Source organism: Callorhinus ursinus, unplaced genomic scaffold, assembly GCF_003265705.2.
Source record: "Callorhinus ursinus isolate GAN/ISIS: 27379988/994484 unplaced genomic scaffold, GSC_fseal_2.0 scaffold96, whole genome shotgun sequence".
In the NCBI taxonomy this organism is placed as follows: Eukaryota; Metazoa; Chordata; class Mammalia; order Carnivora; family Otariidae; genus Callorhinus; species Callorhinus ursinus.
Window position 1 is genome coordinate 1024508 of NW_027397158.1, and position 25010 is coordinate 1049517.

The 25010-nt window shown below is 50.1% G+C and overlaps 1 protein-coding gene across 5 annotated transcripts in view; it reads right to left on the minus strand.

Moving 5' to 3' along the window:
- Window positions 1-25010, minus strand: part of FARP2 (FERM, ARH/RhoGEF and pleckstrin domain protein 2) — a 108086-nt gene that overhangs the window by 17340 nt on the left and 65736 nt on the right. For 2 of the 5 annotated variants that reach the window (XM_025888386.2, XM_025888369.2), the window contains exons 9-17: window positions 23062-23157; window positions 21132-21295; window positions 20744-20812; window positions 20204-20261; window positions 17172-17424; window positions 5989-6167; window positions 1249-1338; window positions 737-870; window positions 224-305 (exon numbers count right to left, since the gene is read on the minus strand). In XM_025888386.2, coding sequence (XP_025744171.1) covers window positions 224-305; window positions 737-870; window positions 1249-1338; window positions 5989-6167; window positions 17172-17424; window positions 20204-20261; window positions 20744-20812; window positions 21132-21295; window positions 23062-23157 — 1125 coding nt within the window. Of the gene's footprint in view, window positions 1-214; window positions 306-736; window positions 871-1248; window positions 1339-5988; window positions 6168-17171; window positions 17425-20203; window positions 20262-20743; window positions 20813-21131; window positions 21296-23061; window positions 23158-25010 lie in introns of all 5 variants that reach the window. The other 3 variants (XM_025888378.2, XM_025888352.2, XM_025888359.2) reach the window with 2 other exon arrangements.

The window sequence follows — 25010 nt, forward strand, 5'->3', positions numbered from 1 at the left end:
GTCCTGAGGGGAATGCTGTCCTGGGGAGAAAACTGCTCTGAGGGGAATGTTGTCCTGAAGGGAATGCTGTCCTGAGGGAAACAGTGTCCTGAGGAGAAAACTGTTTTGAGGGGAATGCTATCCTGGGGGCGATGCTGTCCTGAGGGGAAAGCCATCCTGGGGACAACACTGAAGTTGCACTGTCAGTTGCTAGGGGTGGAGTCATCATACCAACCCATGCTACCTTTAACTGATGCATGTTCCTGAGCAGGATGTCCCCAATTCGTTGATGACCACCTGTGGCACGGGTGCTGGAAGACCCTTCCCTGGAGCAGAAATGGACAAATATGGTCAAAATGTTGTTAAAGCTTGTGCGCCGTATGTCGATGGGTGCTTGTGTGACTGGCTGTACTAGTCATAGGCAGAATGGCAATGAGATGCTTGAGGTGGAAGGCCCACATTTGACAGAAATGATAATTTGACCATTCTCTAAAAGATGGTAATCAGCCAAAAAAAAGGGGGGGGATCATCTACTTTTAACTTACTTCTTTCATTTTCTCTTCTGGAATAGGATGAATAAAAGTGGCTGTTACAGGTTTACTCCTCCCACAAGTTAAAAAATTTACTTCAATGAAACAATGGTTCTTGTGAATTAGTTTCTGAAGCTGGGAAGTTCCTGAGAACAGGGATAGTGACAGGGTAGAGCTGCCCATGTGGGGGTCCAGCGTAGGGGCCGCCTGTGCGTGCAGGGTGTTACCAGAGCGTCAGCCTCTGCTCCACCTCACGCAGGAAGCCTCTGTGGAACTCATAGATGGGGTCTATGTTGGAGAAGAGCAGGGTCATCAGGTCTGCAGGCATGGCATCCTCCTTGACCACAGCACTGCGGAACCACTGCAGGAAGAGTCAGGGTGACCGAGGGACCTTGCCCCTGAAGGTCTGTAGCCATAGGACACCCAGCACTGACCCCAGAGTCCCCACTGGGACAGCTCACTCAGTGCTACAGCTATCCTCTTGGCTGACCACCCGTTTTCACAATAGAAGAAAACAATTCTGGGGGAAAAGATTCAAATGGATACTTCTAGTTTTATAAAAAAATTGGATGAAATATTCTGATCTTAGATATGCTTTAAGGCAAATATATTTAACAGACCATAAACATGTACGTCTCATGACGGTCAAGAGCTCCTTCTCAGGAGAGATCCTCTAGCTCTGGTTTAGATTTACGAAGTATTAAAAAAGACAAAGTAATAAAGGACTTAGGTTTCATACCACAGTGAGAACTTCTAAATCCTTCAGGTATGTTCGTTCTGTAGCGAGAATCTCCTTCGCTATGAAATAGGCCTCATCTGCTGCCGTGCTCTGCAAGAAGCACAGACCGTATGAGCGTGTGTCCGTCACGTCCGTCACTAACGTTCACAACACTCACTTTCTTCTGCTCCAGTTCACATCATCATGCACTTTTCATCCGTAATTCCTGAAGGGATTTCCTTCTGAGTAAAAATATAAACCCAGTTGGATCTCCCTCACATGTTTTTCTCATTTTGTTATTCCCTTTTTTTAAAGATTGTATTCATTTTGAGAGAGAGAGAGAGAGCACACAGGCACAAGAGGCGGGGGAGGATGTGGTGAGGAAGAGGCAGAGGGAGAAGCAGACTCCCTGCTGAGCAGGGAGCCCGACATGGGGCTCAATCCCAGGACTCTGAGATCTTGACCTGAGCTGAAGGCAGACGCTTAACCATCTGAGCCACCCAGGCGTCATGTTATTCTTTCTGAGGAAAAAATTCACTTTTCAAACATCAACATCTATTATTGAAGCTTATTACTGGTTTTGTGATGAAATTATTGTTCTGATATCACCGCCAGGGGTGCAGCTGGTTAACACACAGATACATGCATATGTATACGTGCATATATGTGACTATAAACGATTAAGTCTAACATCCAAAGGTCATTAAAACTGCCGAACGCTGTACATTCTAACTGTACCCTATGTTAGAGCACTAGGCTGGCTAACACACTTTGATTGTGGGGCCAGAGATGGCCCAGCCCTAGGAATTTTTAACCCTCCGTCGGGGCCTCTGCCTGATGTTCAGATGCCGGCTGCCAAGTCAAGAAGAGAAAGGGCTGCACTGGGCCTCCTGGAACGTGGGCCCTACCACACCCAGCTCTTGGCATTCCAGCAGTAGAAAGGCCTCATGCTGCACCGGGGCAGGACTGTGTCTTGGCCCCGCAGGGCCCTTCCACAACCCGAGCACCTCAGGGAGTGCCTCTGTCAAGGTCCAGCTCAAAGGCCCCTCCTCTGACCTTTTGCACCTGGCCTGTTCTATCCCTGGCATGCTCCGCTGTAGCTCCTCCACCAGGCCGAGGACCTTAGGGCTGCCTGTCCCTGAGGCCACAATGCAAACATCCACAGAGCACGTGCCAGCCCCAAATAGGCACCTGGGACATGCCCAGGAATAGAGGTCCCTGCCCTGCAGCTGACAGTTATGGAAGTAAAAGCAGAAGGGGTTGGGGTGGAGGCCCAGAGGCGTGGGGTAGCCACAGCGTCTAGCAGAGGAGACAGGGTGGCCCGGTAGTGGGAGACAGGCTGCAGGTCAAGGATGAGGGGAGGAGCAAGAGATAAGTGAGCTGGTTACTGGTGGGAAAGGCAGGGAGGTCCTCTGGGGTGGACCAGAGCACATCCATGTGCGCTGGGTCCCCAGGATGAGGCTGGCTGCAGCACTGAGAGCAGCACGAGGGGCTGGGGTTCAGCAGAAGGCCTCTGCGCCATCCCGGCTCCACAGCTGCTGAGGGAACAGCAGGACCCCAAACACAGTGTCAAGGTCAAGTTTTGGTGTGGGTGGAGGTCCGAAGGCAAGGGTGGACTGTGTTTTGGGGCCCAAACCAAGGGAAAAAGCTGCTGTCCCCAAGGTAATAGGTTTGGGGAGGAAGGTCGGGGGTCAGGTTTGCATCAGTCTGGGATGGACTTTCGATGCCAGCTAGAAGCTGACAGGGGAGGCTGGGCTGGAGGCTGGTATTTGGGGGGCCGCCTCTTCCCTGTGTCCCCTGCCCCCAGGTGAAGTTTACCAGAGGTTGCAGTGTTCTCGCAGTGATGACACAGGCGTGCTCCTGGAGACCACAGCTATGGCCACGTCCCGTCCATCCCACCAGGAATATTCCACGTGACCCACTCTTCCCAAATCATCAACAGCCGCTCTGTCCTAGCAGCCAAGGCCTGCTCTGTGGTCTCATGAAGCTGGGGTCCCGACAGCATCTTGGAGTGTCCACTCCCGATCCTTGGAGCGCCAGTCCTCTCCCCACAGAGCAGCAACCTTCATGCTCTCCAGTTCTTTCTATTTAGGCGTTTACTATGAAAACATGACTCTTTCAAATCCTAATTCAGTCAAATCTCTTTAAAATGTCACATCTCTACTGGAGCTTGATGTTCCCAGCAAGCACTCTGGGGTCAGAGCCGGCCCCAAGAGGCCCACATTCATGGTCTGGAGGCTCTGGGCCCCCACGCAGCCAAGTGTCTCTGATTTGTGCATCAGGGCACACTGCTGGCCTGGGGCTCTGGGCGGGGCATCCATGCCAGCCAGCCGGCTTCCTAACTGCAGTCCCCTCTGCATGGGGTCCCAGCAGCGCCTCAGCCCTGAGTGTATCCTGCAGAAACAGGGTCACCCTGAGGTTCTAGACCCACTCCTCTCCTGTGGGGGGTGAGGTGCCCAGAGAGAAACACTCAAACACAGCCATGGCAGTGTCACTGATGAGCTCACAATCACGTCCCAGGGGCCACAAGGTGGTCAGGAGCGCTCATGGACGGCCTGTGTATCCAGGGCTGGTCTGCTGGTTTCCAGTGCAGAGAAAACCTCTTAGAGAACCTCCCAGGAGAGCAGAAACCCAACTGCTGTCCCCTGGGAGCCACACGGCCGGCCAGCTGGGCGGCAGGTCAGCGGTGCTGCGTCGGCACCAGCCAAGGAGCAGAGTCTACTTTCCCTGCGGAAGGCAGCCCGAGAACCCTAAGCAGGCGGCATCTCCGCCTTCAGACCTTCCGAATACCATTGGTCCTCATTGATTTCTATTGGAAATCTGGTGAGGAGGGACGCCAGGAAACAAATGGGCACAGGTGCTCCCGACTAGGGGTCGGCACACAGCCGAGTAACCAGACGCAGGCTCAGAAGGCCCACAGTGCCGAGCTCCCCGAGCTGCAGGGAGTCCTTGTGCACCCGCGGCCCAGCTTGCAGCCAGCACGGAGCGCAGCCAGCTCACCGGCCTTGAAGCCCGTGGTCTCAGTGCTGGCTTGTGGGCTGCGTGGGGCAGTGCTGGGGCAAAGGCCGCCCCGGCCGTCTGGGAGCCCACCTGCGCCCACCGCTGCCTTTGCTGTGCAGCCAGCCCCAGGCAGGCAGGCAGGCGGCACGAGGAGCTGGAAATCATGAAGCAGTGCTGTCGGCGAGGGGAGGCGGCAGGGGGAGCTATATTGGGGGGGGGGGGCGGGCGGCGAGCCTGGGATCCCTGTGCGCTGGGCCCAGCCACGGCTTGGTGAGGTGCCTGTGGTGCAGCCCCCAGGCTCCTTCTCTGAGGCCTGGTCTGGATGTAAATGCCACGGCCATCCACCATGACCCTGGTTGGTGACCCTCTGGTGTTTCAAGTCATTACCCTCTAGAACCACCTAAAGGACTATTTCTCGTAGTAAAGTACAAGTTAAAATTTAGTTTTTTATACAGCTTTCTAACCATTTTGTTTTTGCACTAAAGTAACAGTGAACTAAATAGATGGTCATTAGGTTTCCAAAGTAAATAAATAAAAACAGTCTCAACCCAACTGTCTTGCTGCCAAATATAGCGTCCGAGGGACCACCTCTGCCAGCCAGCTCAATGAGGTTGGAGGCCTGAGGGGTGAGGGCTGCAGGCCCTTCACATGGAGCCGGGGTCCTGGGACCCCGTCCTCGCTGGGCCACCTCACATGAGAGCATGCCTTCTGGCTCAGGGTCTGCTCTCTCTGAGGTGGGGCCCAGGAAGGAGTGTGTGCTCAGAGGGCTCACCGGTCCTCCCATGGTTGACCCCACTTCTCAGGGAAGCTCACGTGTCCCACACACAGTGGCCCTTGGCTTGACTCACTCTTTGGCCACTTCGGGATGAAACCCACGGCATGACAGGGCGTTCTCTGTCATGAGAAGCCTGTGAGGTGGGGTCCCACCCACTGTTGCCATCTTGCTCCTCAGGGACCCCCCATCGCTTCCGTGCAGGGGGACAGATGCCCCCTGGGTTGCCACAGTCCACAGCCCAGTATTTCAACCACTCTTTCCCAAACCTCCAAATGCCCGGCCCCTTTGTCCTTTCTTGTGTGCCCTCCCCCCGAGCTGCCTTCCCCGGGCTGCCTTATCTGTGTCGCCACCGCTCAGGCAGGAGGCACGGGCCAGGAGAATGAGGACGACCACACGATGGGCGCCACTGCCTCTGGCCGACATCTCTTCCTCGGGCTCGGGCACTCCTACCTGCCAGCCTCCCAGCCTGTGCCCTCACTCCCATCCCTGACAGCAAAGAGAAACCTGCGGGCACCGCCTCGGCTTTCTTCCGCAAGCACACACACCTCACACGTCCTCCTGCCCTGCTACAACACTCCCCAGGATGGACCCCCCCCCGACCCGCACCCTCTTTCAGAACCCACTCACCCATGAGCCCAACAAGATGGGGTCCCTGGTCACCCTCCCTTAGCACCCAAGCCTTCTCCTCCCAAAAACCTGATTGTTCAAGAAGATTGTCCCTTGCCCAACAAGGGAGGCAGGAGGCTGAAGGCTCCCCCAAGGCCCGGCCATTCCCCCCTGACATCCCCCCTTGAACCCATAGGTGCCAGGAACTGCCATTAAATGAATAAGGAAGGGAGCTGAGAAGTCCCAGGTGAGGTGCGGCTCTCAGGACAGATTTCACTGGTGGAGCCAGCACACCCCGTGCAGAGCCTGCCCTGCCCGCTCAGGTATCCCTGCAAACCAGGCCCACCAGCAGCAAACCCGTCTGCTGGGCCAGTGCCCACCTTGTGCTTCAGCTCCTCCTCGCCGTCCATCCTGGCTCCGCCAGCGTCGCTAAGGGCAGGGCTCAGGAGGGGGCACAAGCCCTGCCCAGCTGGGCCCAGAGTCACCTGAGACGCAGGGCTCAGGCTCAGTGGGCTCTTCCGGGTGGAGGGAGAAGGCTGAGGACTCTCCATGGAAAGGCCTGGAATTGAACGGGGCAGGGGATGGAGCAAGAAATGAGAAAGGGCCGCCACGCCGGCCAGACACCAACTCCTACCGCGCTTCAGCCAACACTAGCCTAACGCTACGACCAGGCGTCTTCCGGGAGGTGTGTAAGCAAAACCTCCACCCCAAGAAATTCTCGACGTGACATACAGTAAGATGAAAACAGGCTGGCGGCTGGCCAATCCAATTTCAGAGACCCACCACAGGCGGTTTGGATACCCACGGCTCAGTGTGTCTAGCGGTTTTCCTTTGCTCTACCCAAGACGCAGCCGTGGTAAAAATAAGCAGCACAAAGCGTGCAAAGCAGAAGGTGTGACCAGACAGGGGCACTTTCCCTGCACGTTCAGTGAAAGGCAGATTGTGGAAGCTAGACCTGAGGGGTCAAAGCAGGGCTAACATATCTGAAAAACAGAAGTGTGATTTAAGGACACACACGTCACTCATTAAAAAAAAAAAAACAAAAAACGGGATCATGTAAAGTTACCATACTGTTATTGACTTTGAATTTTTAATGAATAAGGATTTTGTATTGGTTTTCTAGAATTATACCACAAAACCAATACTGTTTTTCTTCTTAAAGTTTGCTTTTGACTAGGCAAGAAGTCCAAATTTTGGCCTAGTTCTAAGGCGGCTGCTGATGAGGCGTACTCCGTTACATGCTTTGTACTAAAGGAATTATCAAGAGTTAAGTCTATGCTTTTCTATGGGAAATCAGTAATTGTTCAATGCCAAGTTTTAAAGATATCTTTATAGCAGAGTTTTATCCAAGAAATTAACTGGCTTAGAAGCTACCTATAATAGAAATTTACCTTAGGTTTACAAACGCAGAGCCGTTCTAACACTGCAACTACCACGGTTTCTGATCACGACTGAGCGAGCGTGCACAGTGCTGGCACAGAAGTACCTGGACCGGGACCCCTGGCACCTCCCCTCCACCCACCACTGGCTTCAGAGCCCGATCATCTTACACCCTTAGTCAGACTTCAAACACAGTCGCCTATAGTGACGGTTTGGAAAACCCACACTTGGCTTATTCGGCCTAAAGCATGTACGCATGCAGGCAGGTTAGTGCGGCGGAGTTCCCTGGAGGACACCGCTGTGCCGAGCACCGGCTCACTGGGCGGGCATGGGCACCGGCGCCAGCGACCCCGCAGCGTGGCCAGTGGGCTGCAGGGAGGGTCCTTGTTTTCACATTGACAAATCTGGAGCTCTGGAAGGCTGCAGTGTGCGGTCAGGGGTCCCACCCAGGGGCTTCTGGAGGTGCGCTAGCAGTGCTATGACAGAGCTTTCCTGTGGGATTTCTCACCACTGCGCAGGGTGAAAGTATGAGCAGACACCGACAGTGAAAACCTGGACTAACGTTAAGGGTATGAAATTATTAACAACCAGTTTATTACAATTTGCTTTTATTATACATTTATGCTACCTTAAATCTATGCTACCTTTTATTATACATTTATGCAACCTTAAAATCACACGGAATTCCTTTGTCTCCCCTGCCCCACATGGAGTGCAGGAGCCCAGGGCTCTGCTGGTCCCTGCAGTGTGAAGGACTCCCTACATGGGGAAGGGGTGGGTTTCCAAAGATGAGCTACTTACAACTCATACTCCAAACCCTTTTTGTCCTGAATAGGCCCAGAATTGTGCAGTGAGGTATTTTTACACATGGAGAATTCAGAAAAAAGTCCAGAAGCTACTAGCAACAGATCTTATTTTTCAATTGTACCATTCAAAGCATGCAACCCGATGTTTACACTTACTGGTTATGAAAATAAGCTAAGTTCACTGTTCCCCAGTGCCCCACATAATGCCTCCCTTGAAGACGGGCAGTCCTGCAAGTTAATAATGGACAGTTTCCCAAAAATTGGCTGCCAACTTGACTTTATGTTAAAGTGCAGAAGGTGGAGCTCGAGGAGGTGGTCCCCACTGAAGCGTTGGGAACGGGTTCCACAGGCCATGGGGCCGGCAAACAGGCCATGGCTGGTGCGGGCTCATCAGGCCATCGAATTAGAGAATGCAGCTTCCAATAAATGGCCCCTTGGTGATGAACTTGTGAAAGGAGCTAACCCTTCAGGATAGACTGCTCATTTGGAATAAACTATTGTGCTTCTAGGGAGGTTCAAAGTTCACAGGTTCAAAGGTTCATATCATCTTTGATATGATCACTGCAGACACTTCACAAAAATCATCAACTCATAATTTAGTGAATAGATTAAAAAGTACCACAAACTGCCATTAAACATTTGTTTTTATTAAATCTGTCAGCTACAGCAAAACATAAATCATATCTACTTCATATTATGTAAACACAGATCCTACCAGACAAAGTAAATCTGTGGGGAGATGTGATTTCAAGCAAGTGCATAAGCATGTAGCCCGTCTACACTCGAGGCTGTTCAGTGTGTGCACCCACGGCTCCATGCCCTATCCTGTGTGGGTCAGCCTTAATACCACATGCGTGAAGTCTGCATGGAGAACCCAGGTGTGGGCCGCGGCTCTGCAGCTGTGCGCTCCTGGGGAGGCAGAAGTCAGTGGTGCTCGAGGACGGCTGCTATGCACCGCATGTGGCGGTGGGTGTGCAAGGGCACTGATGTCAGAAGCTCCCTGCCGCAGAAAACCCTGTCAACACGGACAATGCACACCAGAATGCAGGTCTTAGGATTTTTAAAATGCTAAACATCGTTTTAGATACCACAGAATACATTTAGCCTTAACTGCCATGGAAAGAATCTTAAATATTTGTAGAACAGACTCCTGTGTCCAACGTCCTCTACCAAAAAATTGCAAGAATATTTTTCTGAATTACAAGAGTCCCTACCATCGAATCCACTTAGACACAAAGGTGGTGCTCTACGTCCCGCTGCGGTATCAAGAATGACCGATTCCTTTACCTGTGGTTGAGGAATTTTTGGAAATTCTTCAATTTCCAACATCAAATTATTTGAAATTGATAGACACAAATGGTAGTTCTGTTCTACTGAACTCCACATTCCTGCTGGAGGGGGTCCACACCTTCCAACCCGTGGTTCAAGACAGGCTCTGCACCCAAAGGGGCAAGTTAAAAGGTTTGATCATCTTCAAGGACACACATTTAAAACATTCCAAACTGTCAACAGTAAGCAATTCTGACAGGTGATTTTATTTTCAAAAGTTTCTAAGTATTTGTCTTATAATTTTTGAAATGTCATTTTAAAAAGCACAGTATTATCCTTCTGTGTTCACCTTCACTTTATTCACCTAACTAGGTGGTGAAAGATCAGTATCACAGAGCAAAATTTAAGCTTATTTTCATTTCATACCATTAAATTCTTTTTCAAAACTCTGTAATAAATAATCTTGAAAATTTTGCCTGAGGTGGAAGAAGAATCAGCTTTGGTTTGGAAAATTCAAGGTCAAGTCTGAAGGTTAACATGATAGTCTGAACACAATAGTCTGAAGTAAGATCTAGAAACTCCTCTTTGGCTAGAACAATGGGTCGTTAATTCTATAAGAGAAAAAGCTAAACTGTACCAAGAACCCAGGTAAATGTGAACTTAACAACTTAGCAGAAAACTACGTCTGGCTCCACTTTTGGACTAGGATGTCACGAGTCACTTTTACCCAAAATCTGGCTCAAAAATAAAAGTGGGAGGAAGAAAAATGGCTGGTACGCAGGGCTACTAGTTCCTCTGCTACTGCAGGTCTCCTCTGCCTCATCTCTGCCACTTGCCAAATGGCAGAGCAGGGTCTGACCTGTGCCGTGCCCTCTCCAGGGCGCTGGGGGGCTCACCCACGGCCACACCCACAAGGCTGTGAGCAGGTGCCTGGCACACAGGGGCCTCGGGGTGAGGGTGTGGCTGTGGTGACCCGAAGTTCAGAGGGTGACATCAACACACCCAGTGCCCCCAGGAAGCATTTTCAGTCTTTCCTTGTTAAGGAATAAATCAGACTCTTTCCTTATTAAGGAAAGTATGTGTTCTAGCCTACAACACAGTCACACCTTGGGCCGTCTGTCCAGATCAGCGCCTGCAGGTGTGGAGTCCCTTGCACACCTGCATGTGGGTTCTAATAGAGGACACATCTTGTTTACAGGGCTTCAGAACTGGCGGAGCAACGGGGGGGAGGGGAAGGGGGCAAGGTACCCCAAACAAACCATCCCAAGAAACTGAAGAATCTGCAGGTGATGCTTGTCAGGAAAGAAATGTAATCTGGGTTAAAAGAATTAAAAAGTAAGAGTCATCCAGTTTTTACCCTCGTAATCAGTCAACCCAGAGATGGGATGGAAAAAAGAAATGCTTTTGAGCAGTTTCTTGAAATCTGGGTTTGTTAATGAAATATCTCCTTGGGGAATCACTCATGTTACTACTTCACCCCGAGTGGGGGCACCGGGCAGGGAGCAGGGACTGCGTGTTGTGGGAGGGAATGGACCATGCCCGTGATGCACTGCCCAAGTGGGGAAGAGATCACTGTGCAGGGTTCTGGGGAGTTTGTGCTGACAGCACCCTGCTCTGGGGTGTGGCAGGGCACACACTGAGCTCCAGGAGGAGCACACTGCCAGGTGCCTCCCACCCTGGCTGCCCTGCGTGCTGGGCACCGTGAATCCCTGGGGGAGACCAACACCCGCTCCCAGGTGCCTGTGCTGCTCAGAGCGGCCAGAGAGGCCTGGTACCTGCCCCCTCAGGGCTGGCAGCAGCCACTGACCAGGAGGTAGGGGCAGTATCCACCACGCTCCAAGGCCTGAGTGGGGCTGGAGAAGTGTGGAGGCAGCAAACGCTTGTGTTGGCCAAGTGGGAAACTCAAGTTCAGAACTGGGGTAAAGACCTGGTCAGAATGTGAGCAGCTGCTATGCTTTGCGTCGGAGATTTTATAGGGGAGATTCTAGCTGACAGGGGTAAGGAGGGCAACAATGTTCTCACCTTCAGAATTAAGAAGCCAACAGCAAGTGTTTTATGTTCACTACGAGCTTAAGGACCACATGTTTATCCCCAACACTGCAAACAGCACCACCTTGGGCCACCACCTCAGAGGCACGGTGCGGGGCCAGAGCAGTAGAACACGGCCCCCCCAGGACGCTGGCCGCACCTGTCGGGCCTGAGCGGACAGCCCTGAGAGAGCGCTAACACTGAAAACGCACGGCACCTTCCCCTGCTGGCCTTCCACAGGGACGTCACTGTCCACACCTGAGGTAAGATGGTCTGTACAACGTCTCGGTGCCTATTTGTTGCTCAGAAGCCTATGAAGTGAAAGGCGTCAGTGAAGAGGTTGTAAAAACAATACGTAGCTGTTTCAGGGATTCATTTAATATGTGAGACAATCTTTAATATATGTAAATTGAAACTACAAACAAGAAGAGGGAAAGGAAGCTAAAAAGTCCATTAAAAGTTCATAGTAAACATTTCCTTATTTTATTGAATAAACAATTAAATTCTGAATTAGTACATATCTGAGAATTTATATGGCAATTTCAGTGAAAACAAATTTTCTAAGTACCACAGACCAGGCGACATCACTGTTTTCTGTAGAGAATGAATAAATTAAGTGCGTAAGGAAGCGCTAGTTCCTTTTCTCCACAGTTCCTAGGGGCGGGTAGAGCCCCGGGACACCTTGGGCACAGCCACGGCATGGAGAGGGGCCAACGTGGCCACCTGCACCCCAGCTGTGACAAGCTCCGTAACTTCAGGACAAAGGCCAAAGCAAAACCCCGGCAGAGTGACCCTATGGTCCTGAAAACCCATCTAAAATTCTCAACTGTAAGCACCTGAAAGAATGTTCACATTTTCGTCTGTGACGTAATTGTTCTAGAAATGGATTTCTTTGTGATGTTCCACGAACCAGGAGGGAGTAAGCGTACCTTGAAGACCACAGGCACTGGCATCGAATGTCACAGACACACGGCACAGGGGGACATGGCTCCCATGCTGTGTGGGTACCACGTGATCACGGCCACAGCGTGAGGGGTGTTCACGGCGACTCCTGCAAGGCTGCCCGTGGTGGAGCTTGTACCGAAAACCAAACGTGGCGTGATTCAAAAAGGACTTTGTGAACAACAAAGAGGGGAATGACTTAGCCAAGAGATCTATAGGTTTCCCCCTCAACTGTTTGATGTCTTACTTTTATTGTCCATCCATCTACCATTACTACTGTTTTAAAAATTGGTGTTAATTGTCACAGGGATGAAAAGGAAAGCAGGGGGAATACAGTCAATGGGACTGTGAGGAGGTTGTATGGGGGCAGGTGGCAGCCATACTCACAGGGAGCACAGCTCATGACCAGACTTGTCCAATCACTGTTGTGCACCCGACAGCGCAGTACTGTTGTGTGTCGATCACACGATTACACTGTGCTACACAGAGAAGTCCTCACTTAACTTCATACTTAGAGAATCCCTCTGGAGTACAGAAGAGGTACATGTCTATACCTGTGATTTAAGAAGTTATGCAGTACACACCATTACCTGTTTGAGTGCGATCAATCTTATGAAGCTGAAACTTTTCTGTTAATTAGACTTCAGATACTCATATATTGGCTTACATAAAATACCTGGACTTTGGAAACTTAAGTACAAAAATAGACTTGATAACTAATACAAACAACTGGTCTGCCTAGAGCAGGTGTACTCTGCGAGGCGGACGCACCGGGGGCAGTGGGCACTGTCTGTGGCAGGGCTGCTGTCAGCCTGTGGCCCCAAGGCTCCTGGCCGCGACGGGGCTGGCAGGTGCCCCTCCTGTCGGAGGTGAGGCCTGAGTCTGGCCAAGAAGAGCAGCACATTCCAGGAGAAAACTGTCAGCCCTCTCAGGCACTTTTCAACTACACATTCTCAGCAAACTGGCTCCTGATTCTACGTATCTCACTCGGATCCGAATATTCATTCTATAACCCAGGTGTACGGAACTGGAACCACGCTCCCAAGATGGCAGCACTGCATAACAAGAGGGCTTCCGAATAAAAGGCAATTGTGGTCAATAGCCGTAAGCAAACAAAAGAAAGACCCAATGCTGCTTCAGGAAGTGATGACCCTTGATCTGAACTGCTCCAGATATTTTAGTATTTATGGTAAACCATCACTTACTAAGACAAGACAGAATGTCGCGCCTAAACTGCCTGCTGTTTGCAGTGGGGAGCGTCCTTCAGGCTGACCTTCCCTGGGCTCTAAAGAATTCCCTCCTGGTGGGGGGTTACAATTCACCCAGACGCAAAAGGGGAGCGAGGCACGAGCAGTGGGCGCCTCCAAGGAGAGCCCTGACTGGTTTCTAAGGAACTGGCTTCCCTAGAAAGGGAAACCTGCAAACTTAAACATATTAACACTTTGGAAAAGAAAAGCTTGTACAAACATCTCCAGACAAATCTGAATGTAACACCTGCCCCGGTGGTGCCCACAGATTGTCTGGGGTGCTGGGCTTGTGTCGGAGCTGTGCTGCCCCACACTGCCCCATGTGGAGGCCCTGGCCACGTGGGGGCTGTGGGGCGATGGCAAGTGTGGGGGAGGGTGTGTGCTCTGAGGTGCACGCAGCTCTGGGTCCTGCCTCCAGGGAAGCAGGGGAGGGGCAGACAGGCATGGCACAGACAGGGAGGTGAGTGGGGACCAGGCGCCTGGCTTCTCCCACAGGTCACTGGCACAAAGTGGGGGTCTTCTCAACAAGACGAGATGGGAAGAGGGGTCGTGGCCACATGCAGTGAGCAGATTGTGTTTGGAGCCCAATTTGAACAAACTGGGTATTAACAGGCACTTCAGGCCGTGGGGCCAATTCAAGTATATCCTGGTATCAGAGGACAGCAAGGGCTACTGATCCTGTCTCTGTGGCACCGTGTGGGGAGGTGCCCTCGTGCTCCAGGGGTGCACGCAGTCCTGAGGGAGGCTACCAACATCAGGCCCGCGCGGAAGTACTACAGCACCAAACGCAGAGAAGGGAAAGGACGGAGGCCATGAGCAGGTCCAACTCCCGGCAACGCTGACTGGGGGGTGGCAGGGGTGTGTTTACTCCCCGTTCAGCTTTTGCATATTTTGCAAACTTTCTAAATAAAAAGCTAAAAAATCAACTCCAGAAAATGAAGTTTCATTGAGGAAACAACATCCCTTTCCAGGAAACCCTGGCAGAAGCTGGCGGAGAGAAGCATTTCCTCGAATCTCCAGGACAAGAGAGTGACGAGGCGCCTGCCGCCGTCCGCAGCCCTGGCTGTGCTGGGGAGCAGGGCTGGCTCTAACCCAGCCCCGTGGGGCCTGCTGCCCAGACACTTAAAACAGGACAGCGTAGGCTGGCTGAGGGCAACACCCCAGGCACATTCATTAGAAGACAGGGAGCCATCCTGACGACTAAGGTCTAGGAAAAGCATTTCACACGTAACAGATAGTAACTCCTCACCACACAGATCCAAGGTCTGCTGTTTGAGTGACACCAAGGGGAAAACAAAGTGTCTGGAACATTCCACCTGGTGGTTCCCAACTGTCCCGCCTACTGCCCTTTCACCCAGGTCGCAACATCTCTTCACAGACACTGGTCAGCCAACACGATGCCGTGCCACAACACCTCCACGCTGCATGGAGGGCAGGCCCCAGGGATAAGGGGTGGGCACGTGCCAAGCGCTAGTCTCCCAGACCACAGTAATGAGACTGCGCCATAGGTTTAAGGCAGATACAAACACAGAAAATCTATATATTCAACAAAAGGCCTCTGCTGGTGTTCAATCAATACTGATGACAAAAGAAAGACTGCTCCCGCAACAGACAGCGGGCTACTCGGTGTGTGCTCATGTGCCCCCAAGGCAGAGAATTTGAGGTCCTGCACAGAAACGGGGGGGGGCCTGCAGTTACCAAGGGACACTGAAGAAACCTGGCCTTTAACATGGCATTGCTCTACTAGCTGAGACCATAAGGAATAAGCTACAGAAACCCAAAAAACAAAACCCAATCTGTGGACTGATTTGACAAAGTCAACAGTGTCCGTCTGGGTTTCCCCTCTGATGTCCACAGATGGACACAGTCGGTGCTGTGGGCAGCCGCCCAGACTTCACAGTGGCGTGGGTCACAGCACCGGCAGTGTGCCCGCCTGCTGGGCATGGCCACCTCAGCCTGTCTGCTCATGTGACCTTTCCCATGGCCTCAGAAATAGACTCCATCCACGATGGGGCGTGTTAAAAACATCTGGGGACTGTCTACCACACACCACCTGACCCGACGGAAACGACATTCCCATAGGAAACGACATTCCCATACCAAGAATGAACATCTAAGCCCTTGACCTGTGCAGAGCTCCTGGGGTGCTAATTTTTAGTGAACAACCCAATCGCTGGGTCTGAAGGAGTCAGCTCCGGTGAGAGCTTGCACGCCAACCCTCAGGCAGATTTGTGTGTCCGGTTCCGCTTTTTTCTGCAACCAAGTATCTTATATTCCTATTAAGCTAGATAGAAGAAAACAGTTCAAACCTACATTGCATTTAAACGAAAGCTTTTCTAAGCCCACTAACTAAACACAGCACTGCTTCTGGATGAAGCCTCAGGCACAGAGAGCGCCCCGGGCAGTGCCAGGGACCCCCGCCATGTGCAGAGGCAGAGCCCAGCAGGCGGCAAGCTGCAGCCTCCACGGCCTTTCCCAGGATCTGGGCTCTGCAGGGCTTACTTGAGCTTTCGTGCGGTGGCTGGACAAATCAAACAAAACCTCCATCCTAATGAGGCATGAGCAGCTTCATCTTATAAAGCAGCTGTCGGCATAAAACACATATTCCATTAAAGGCCAATGTGAATGAGAACTGTGTAACATTCAATACGTACAGCACCAGTTTTTAGTTGAACCAAAGCATATGCCAGAAAAATAAAGCTGTAAAGACTAACTGATCAGTCCCTAGCCGGAAATAGTTACCTACCTTAAGCCTTTTAACATCATTCTAAGGAAAAGTTTATCCTTTGAGATTCAAAACAGAATGATCAATCAGAGGATTAGGAAAAAGAGGACTCTCCAGCCATGAACACAGAATCCCTTCCTGGTCTACAAGCTAACAACCTGAGCTCTCACTGCACTTGAGTGTGTGGCTGGGTTGTCCTGAAAGGGAGCCCAGGACTGGTCAAGATGGGTTTTTATCTATCCGCTCTCCTGGAGTCAAATCCTTTATGCTCTGCAAATCGAAAATGACTCTCTCCCCACTTGTCTGTGCAAAAGGGCTGCTGAAGAAAAGGCTCACGTCTAGGGGGGCCCCTGCCTCAGCACCCCAGGAATCTGTGTCTGTGCTGCTGGAATCCTCGGCTGTGGTGGGTGGGTAGCTGAGCTGCTCTAACTGGTCGATGATGTCCGAGAGCTGGAAGGCTGAGCTGGCCTCGGAGCGGACCGAGCAGGCTGGGAAGTTGGCCATGGAGCTGGCCTCGGACTGACTGGCCGAGCTGGGGGTCCGCACGGACGAGCCGCCGTGAAGGGGCAAGTGGCTCAGAGAGCTGTTCTCGGACTGGTTGTTCCTCAGCGAGCTGGTCTCCGAGGGGCTCAGCAGGCTCTGCATCAGGCTGGCTTGTGCTTTCACCTCAAACAGCTCGGAGGTGTCTGAGGGGTGCACATCGCCGCCAAAGCCACCCCCTCCCTCCAATTCAAAACCGTGCTCTACATGCACATGCATGGCCTCAGTGGGGTACCTGTCTGGGCTGGATGGGGCGGAGCCTGGGTGGGCACAGGAAGGGGCTTGCGGGCCTAATGCACAGTAAGGGAAGGAAAAGGCCTCTGAGCCTCCAGCAAAGAAGGAGATGTCTGCCGGGTCATCGTCTATGAACTCTTCAGACACCTGCAGCCGGGTGTTTGTCAATGTGAAAACAGGCCCCCCTGCACTATCCTGCCGGCCATGCGGATGCTCCCCCTTGGGGGGGACTGGGCCCATGATTAAGCCACTGCCACCCCCACGGTCGCTTTTACCAGCGGCTCTGCGCTCCCTGCCAGCACCCCCTGCATCTGGGTCTACAGTGGTGTCGTGACTCTGCCCCATAGGACGGCTGGGGCTACAACTCCTGACAACACGACAAAACCCAACACCTTGACAAGGCTGCAGTGCAGGAGGCCCCGGGGACTGGGCCCGTCGGGTGTCGCCGTCGGCTGCCACTCCGCTGCTCCTCTCTGCAGCTGGCCTCCTGGCGTCGGGAGCCTGGGGCTCGGTGAGGGAGTTACTGCTGTCTTTGAAATCGGGCGGGCCTCGAGGGGCCAGAGGGGAGGTAGGAACTGAGTAGAAGGAGACATTTGTTGAAGATGGGGACGCAGAAGTCCTCATGCCCTCGGTGAATGAGATGCTCTAGGGATCACAAGTGAAGAAGAAAAAGGAACACATAAAATTACAAATTACCATTAGAAAGTTGCAGAGCTAACTGGACCCAACCTAGTATGGCCACGCATTTCTATCTCAGCCTCTGCTAAAAAGGGCAATCGACCAGACTTTCCCCATTAGAACTGAAAATTTGTAAATACAGACAGGATTCCAAAAGGACCCAGGATTATCTGTTTAAAATCCCTTATAATTTCATTTTTTCTATGTTATTAAATATCTACAATGAAGAAAATTTCCATCATGAAAACCTAGCCACATGCACTCATGTCTCCTGGGTGTCCCGTGTCACCCTGAAGTTGCACGAGGACGTGTTGGGGACTCATTTCCGGGGGGCTGTGAGCCAACACCACGGAGCTCACAAGACCCTAAAGCAAAGCACCACAGGCGACACATACATCCAGATTCTGCTGCACTTGGCACTCACTGCTCAGCACGTCACTGCCAGGGAGCGGTGAAGTGCGTTGGTACGTTCACATGGGCAATGAAGACCAGTGGCACAGGGGCCGGAGGCATTTAGGCAGGGCTGGCGCAGCCCCCGCTATGAGTGAAAAGAGGCTCACAGGCGGGGGGGGGGGGGGGGGGGGGGAGCCCGGCCCTCACTTGTAGCCCTACACACAGGGACATGGAGTGAGTCCTCACAAGACACAGTCATGCCTCTTGGAAGCTCCAAATGACATGTACACTTGCAACATTATCAAGAGGGTGTTTAGACCAAAATATCACCCAACGGTCCTGAGTAACGTGTGCGTGCAGCATATGGGCAAATGGTGAGGTAGAAGTGGTGACCGACCAGAAACAAAACAGCAGCTCTCAAGCAACAGGTTAATGCCCTCAGATGCTCATCACATCACCTTTTCCTCATCATTCAACCATATTCAACATTCTCTTGTGGTTTTATAAAAGACAGTATCAGGGGCGCCTGGGTGGCTCAGTCACTGGGCATCTTCCCAGTGCAGGACTTAAACTCACGACCTCCAGGTCAAGAGGTGCCCGGCTCTCCCGACTGAGCCAACCAGGTGCCCCCATGCATACTCCTTTAGACTATTCAAAATGTTGAACTTTGTTAAAAAAAAAAAAAACACACACAAAAATAAATTCTTTTAAATTTCAATTGATTTAGCAAAAAATTTCTAAATAGGAAACATACCTAGAAGAGCTAAAGAATGTTTTTATTTAAAAGACCTGGGCGCGTGGGTGGCTCAGTTGGTTAAGCGGCTGCCTTCGGCTCAGGTCATGATCCTGGAGTCCCCGGATCGAGTCCCGCATTGGGCTCCCTGCTCGGCGGGGAGTCTGCTTCTCCCTCTGACCCTCCCCCCCCCCTCATGTGCTCTCTCTCATTCTCTTTCTCTCAAATAAATAAATAAAATCTTAAAAAAAATAAATAAAAAAATAAAAAGACCTAATTTAACAGGGCACCTGGGTGGCTCAGTTGGTTAAGCGTCTGCCTTCGGCTCAGGTCATGATCCCAAGGTCCTGGGATGGAGCCCTGCATCGGGCTCCCTGCTCGGCGGGGAGCCTGCTTCTCCCTCTCCCTGTGCCTGCCTCTCTGCGTACTTGTGCTCTCTATCTCTCTGCCAAATAAATAAATAAATAAATCTTTAAAAAAAATAAATAAAAGACCTAATTTAAAAAGTTTGGGACACATGAGTTTTGATAAGTGAGGTGCAAGTGTAGCTTCTGGAAATATTGTAACGATATGAATGATCAACTGTCAACAAAAACTAACATTGTACAGAAATAAAAAATCATCAATATGAAACTACACAGCCGCCTGAGGGGGCAGTTATGACATCATACGGTGAGAGTGGGATTCTCCGTGAAGGTGAGCTTGCGTGTGGAAGCTGATATGCAAACCTGAAAACAGGAAGCTTCTAGTGGGGCAGATGGAAGCAGAGGACCACCCATGCCTGCCACGCCAGCTCTTTCTGCTGCCTTCACATTCTGGGAGCTGGGGCCAAGTGTTTTTCTGTGAAGTAGTTGCGTGCGCCCGCGTGTGTGCCCTTGCTTTCATGGTTGTAATCATGCCAAACACAGATATAAATTTGTTTCCATATAAATATGTTTTTTACCCTTAACATATTAGCAAAAAATCTCACTCTATGCGTATAGCTTAATGAAGTAAACTATTCCCTAAGCTGGCATTTTACATTGTTTCAAACTTTTATAAAGGTAATATTCATTCAGTTGTTTTTCTGGAAACAAAAAGCAGTGTGAGCCCACTGCAGAAAACTAAAAGTACAAAGAGAAAATAAAATCGCCTGGAGCCCTGCCACTCAGAGAGGAGTGACACTGAGGTTTATGCCTCTAGCTTGTCCTCTCTGGGCATCTGTTTGTCACTTCAGCTCAGAATGAGACCTTATTACACAGGCTGCTTTGCAACCTGCTAGTTTCACTTGCTAACCCATTCTCGAGTGTCCCTAGCCACAAACTGTTCTCCTAAAATGAGACCGTTAGTGGTTCTCGAGCACTCCTCATCAAATGGGCACACCCAGTACTGTGCTAGTGAGTCGCCCAGCATAGCTGCTGGTGTTCTGGATTTCGAGTGTTACAAAAACACCATAACGGACGTCTCAATGCACGAAGCTTTCTCTTTACTTAGGACTCCTCTTCTGCAAACAGCCCCAGGATTGGAATCTCCACAAAAACAGCAGGACTGACTCTAAGACTCCTGTTATAGCAATGCCAGAGTTCCTCCAAAGGAGTGCAGGTGATTAATATTATGTGTGTTTCAACCAGAAGGACTAACCTGCCTTGGCAAGTCTGCAGTCAGAGCACGAATAGACATCCGAGTCTTGCTGTGTCTTCTGCAAACAGAGAACAAGGTGTGAGCCACCACGCCCACCATGCCTGGTACCTGTGCCGAGGGCAGCCGTGCCCTGGGAAAGAATAGGGCTCAAGGCTGATAACATGCCACAGGCGTCTAGCTACAAACAGGCAGGTGACAGAAAGCAAGAACAAAAAATAGATGTTGTAGAAGAAGAAGAAGAAAAATTCCACACACACACACACACAAAAACGAGATGAATTTTCATATTCAAAAGTTACCATGCTACATGAAAACCTTCTATGTGAGATGAACTACACAGAGTAGAGCCCCAACAGTAGGACCCGAGGCTGTGCACATCACCTGCATCAAGATGTTCACCCATTTACCTTTAAAAGATAATTTGACTCAAGTGTCAAAATACACGTTTATGTATGTATGTCTGTTTAAATAAAGGTTAAAATATGGGAAATACTGATTTTAAAAGCGCAGACTTCACAGCATGAAGACCATGGTGCTTACCTTTCGTACGGAACTCTCTTCACCCCACTGTCTCTGACATAATCCACCAGCTGTTTCTGAGTTCTTCCACTGTGAATAAAGGTTCAGGCTTTAAAGAAAAGAGCCAGCAGCAATTCACAGCATTAATCTTCCAAAGAGTCAAAGTAACACTTGCCAATCCCCTAAGTTCACACATACGTTTTAAAGCTATGCTTCGTAGGAAGCCTCCCTGATTTTCTACAGTTTCTATCAAAGCTATTTTTCCCATTGTTTTACTTGATATGCTTTTGCCAGCTTGCCCAGCTGCATGCTGCATGTAATTCTCTGACACATCTGACAGCACTTGTTTCTTGACAGTCTCAGTCCTACGAAGCTGCCCGAGCCCGCCAGGTGCATGGTGCTGCCCCACCTGTATCTGAAGGACGAGCCCCTGCTGAAGAAGACGGCTTTAGCTTTGGCCTTAGGTTGATCAAAGAGTCTAAAGAAGGTGTGATACTCCACACAGATCTTCCAGAAGTTCTTGCATTCATCTCTACTGCCCAACAAGAACTCCAGCGTATCCTGGTAAGGTCCCTAGAAACAAAACAAGAAGGTTCAAAAGTAACTAATTCAAGAAGAACATTTAGGAAGCACTCAGATAACACGCTATTTATTCCAATGTTAAAAATCAGGAAAATATTTTTTTCTGAAACTTATCTATAAAGACTTCTGGTGCCATTTACATTTAAGAGAAGAAAAGCGGTATATACATATTCACTGTAGAAATTATCAGAAGAATGCAGTCACCCACGATTACACAACTGCTAACGTTTACAAGTGTACCCTTGTGACACATCCCACAAGGCAAACCAGGGCATCTTCCCTGTCAGGCAACTATTTATATGCCCTTGCTCAATCATTTTCCTGTGGGGTTCTGGGGATGTTCTGGATGTCCAGGACACATGATTTTAAAGGCTCACATATGTCATCTTCAAGCAACTACTGCATTCTCTCTCAGAGTTATTCCTCAGGACAAATTCTTAGAAATGTTAGTGAGCTTAAAATAATGCACATGAAAAAAATGGTATTTATTTTAAGTAATCTCTACACTTATCATCGGGCTGGAACTCATGACCCTAGGATCAAGTGTTGCACGCTCCACTGACAGAGCCAGCCAGGTGCCCCAACAATGCACATTTGTGAGCCTTGTGACATACTACCGAATTACCTTCCAGAAAGACCATCTACCCGGACTCCTATTATGCAGTCTTTGAAATCTAAGCGCTGAGGGATACAAGCTGCAACTCTGCCATGGGCAGGTGTTGTATTGGCTCTGAGCCTCAGTGTGCCGGAGCAGTGACCCCCTGGTTCCCAAGCTTGTCAGAACCGCCCTGGAAACAGTTCTGGTACTCAGAGAAAAAAGCAGCCCTTTACCTGCATTTTCTGTATGTTTTTTGTATTCCTTAGACTTTCCTTTCATTCCTACAACAGACATTTGAACAAGAAACAAGCCACCTTTTTGTGCTTCTACAGAAAGTAAACACGCATGCAGCACGTGTGCCTGCTGTTTGACCAAAGCTCTGGCTGACTGAGTGCCTTTCAGAAGCTTAGGGAGAGCCTCTCCGCCTACCACTCATGGTGTGTCTGCGCTGAGACAGCCCTGTCAGCCTCCTCCCGCAGCGGTGCGGCTAATCTCCTCTCAGTTCCTAACCTCCTCTGTGCACTGGAAATGTACCAACTCGGACACCTTTGAATCGCTTCAAGTATTGGATTTTTCCTATCAGACTGTATAGACACGTACTTTTTCTCACATTTACCCATTACAGTAAATTCCCATGTAATTATTATTTTATTGACTGACAATCTCAAAAGGAAGGAGTATTTATTTTCTGAAAATCAAGGCTTCTCCAATTAGAGTTAGCAAAACGTCAATTTCTGAATACATACTGGGAATGTCCCTTACTCTGGACAGAAGCTCTAACGCTAATCTGTTGTAGGGCTTCAGATCACAGTTAAATACTTCGTGTCTCAGCCTCCTAACCTAGAGAACAAAGACACTGTAATCAACAAATTGTTCTCAGCAGCCCCTGGGAGCTTCTCTCTTTCACCCCAGACCTGCTGAATCTGAAATCCGGCCCAGCAATGAGTGGTGTAAGCAGCCCCTCAGGGATGCTGACCCATGCTCAGGAGCAAGACCTACAGGGCAGATTACCCAAAGCCCTTCCACACCTCAATTCCAAATCCCATCCTTAAATTCTTGTGTGCATGATGTGAAAGTGATTCATAAAATAATTAACAAGTTAATATTCTAGGAGAATAAATTCTCTTGTAATTCAGAAAGTGCTTGAAATCATACTTACATGGACCTCTGCGTGCAGTTTGATGAGAAACCTTTTCCTCTTGAAGCTGAGTTTTCGGACCCTGGACCAGTTGAAAGTATTAATTTTGGTGGTGCCCTGAAATTCAAGAGATGGACACTCAGACACATTTGTAATCCAGACACACACACACAGCTTTTCATGAAATAGAGAATGTTTAAATTACAACCTTGCCAGATAGCACAGCAATGCACTTGACATTCTATAATTGTATCTGGAATGACTCTGAATTAAAATGTCAACACTAAACATAGGAATGTACTTGTTTTAGGACAGTAACTTGATTTCTTTGATAAGGTTTTCTTACCAAAAAATACTTTTTATCAAGGCCAATACTGAACACTCCTTGAAGCCCACTCCTGTAAGAGGGTGGTCAGGAGGAGTGACAGTGGTGGCCAGGCGGGGGCGGGAGCAGAGCTGGGATTCCCGCTGTGGGGGTGGGGAATGCTGGGCCAGGCCGTGGGGCGATGCCCTGGAGTGGGAGCTGGTAGCACGAGCTCCTGGCTCTTGGAGCAGCAATGGGCACGCTGAGTGCACACGGGTTTTGGCTTCTAGATCCGACTCTCCACTGGAAAGACCCAGGGCTCTTCGGTCTTCGGGGTGAAGTGGGCCAAGCACAAACTGACCCTGGAATATTTTGTCTAAGAAAGTAAATGAGTGCTCAACGGGATGGTACGTGCCCAGGAGACACAAGCGCCTGCTTGGAGGGATGTCCAAGGGCCAACGTGGGACAATTCACAGACCAAAATAAATAGTGACAACAGCAGCTTATCAGGGGTCAGAGTATAACCTGAACTGTTAGAATTCAAACAGTGATTCGAATGTAATACAAATCCACGAGTCCACAGTGGTATGAAGTAAGCAAATGCAGAGAAAACCCTTCCAGGAGCACAACAAATGGCATTAAAAAAGTCACCATGTGGCAGCCCTCAGAGTAATCCAACCAGGTGAGAGGGTGAAGTACAGACGTGTACGTGGCCTCAAACTCTCTCCACAAAAGGCTTATTAATCACCAAGGACAAGAAGTACCTTTGCAGTACAGCAGCTTGTCAGCACCATCTGACCAAGTGCTCAGTGCTGACACCGCCAGCAGTATGACAGTCGGCACCATGGGCCACCTCGAAGCCGTACAGGGAACACCGTCACTTCTGTGGCTTACCCAAGAAGCTTAGCCTAGGGTCTGATCATCAAGTGTTCAACAAGCCCATATTATGGTCATTCCACAAAATGGCCTGTCATCATGAGAATCAGGGAAAGAAGGAAGAATGTTCCAAACCGGAAAGAGCAGATGACAGGGCACGGCGCTTGACCTTAGATCTCTTGCAACAAACAAGATGAGGGCAACTGGTGAAATCTGGATGGAGGTCTCAGGTGAAGACGTTCTTTGTACAGTTTTTTTTTTTTTTTTTTTTAAGATTTTATTTATTTGACAGAGAGAGAGCACAAGCAGGGGGAGCGGCAGAGGGAGAGGGAGAAGCAGGCTTCCCGCTGAGCAGGGAGCCCGATGTGGGGCTTGACCCCAGGCCCCTGGGATCGTGACCTGAGCTGAAGGCAGACACTTAACCGACTGAGCCACCCAGGTGCCCCTCTTTGTACTGTTCTTGAACTTTTCTGTAAGCTTTGAATTGTTTCAGAATAAAAATTCAATTTTTTTTTAAAGATTTTATTTATTTAATTGACAGAGAGAGAGACACAGCGAGAGAGGGAACACAAGCAGAGGGAGTGGGAGAGGGAGAGCAGGCTTCCCGCAGGGAGCCCGATGCGGAGCTCGATCCCAGGACCCTGGGATCACGACCTGAGCCGAAGGCAGACGCTCAACGACTGAGACACCCAGGAGCCTCTAAAAATTCAATGTTTTGAGACACCTTCCTGGTATTCTCCCCTCTACTCTTGACCATCATGATCATTTTCTCTGCAAACCTGAGATGGGG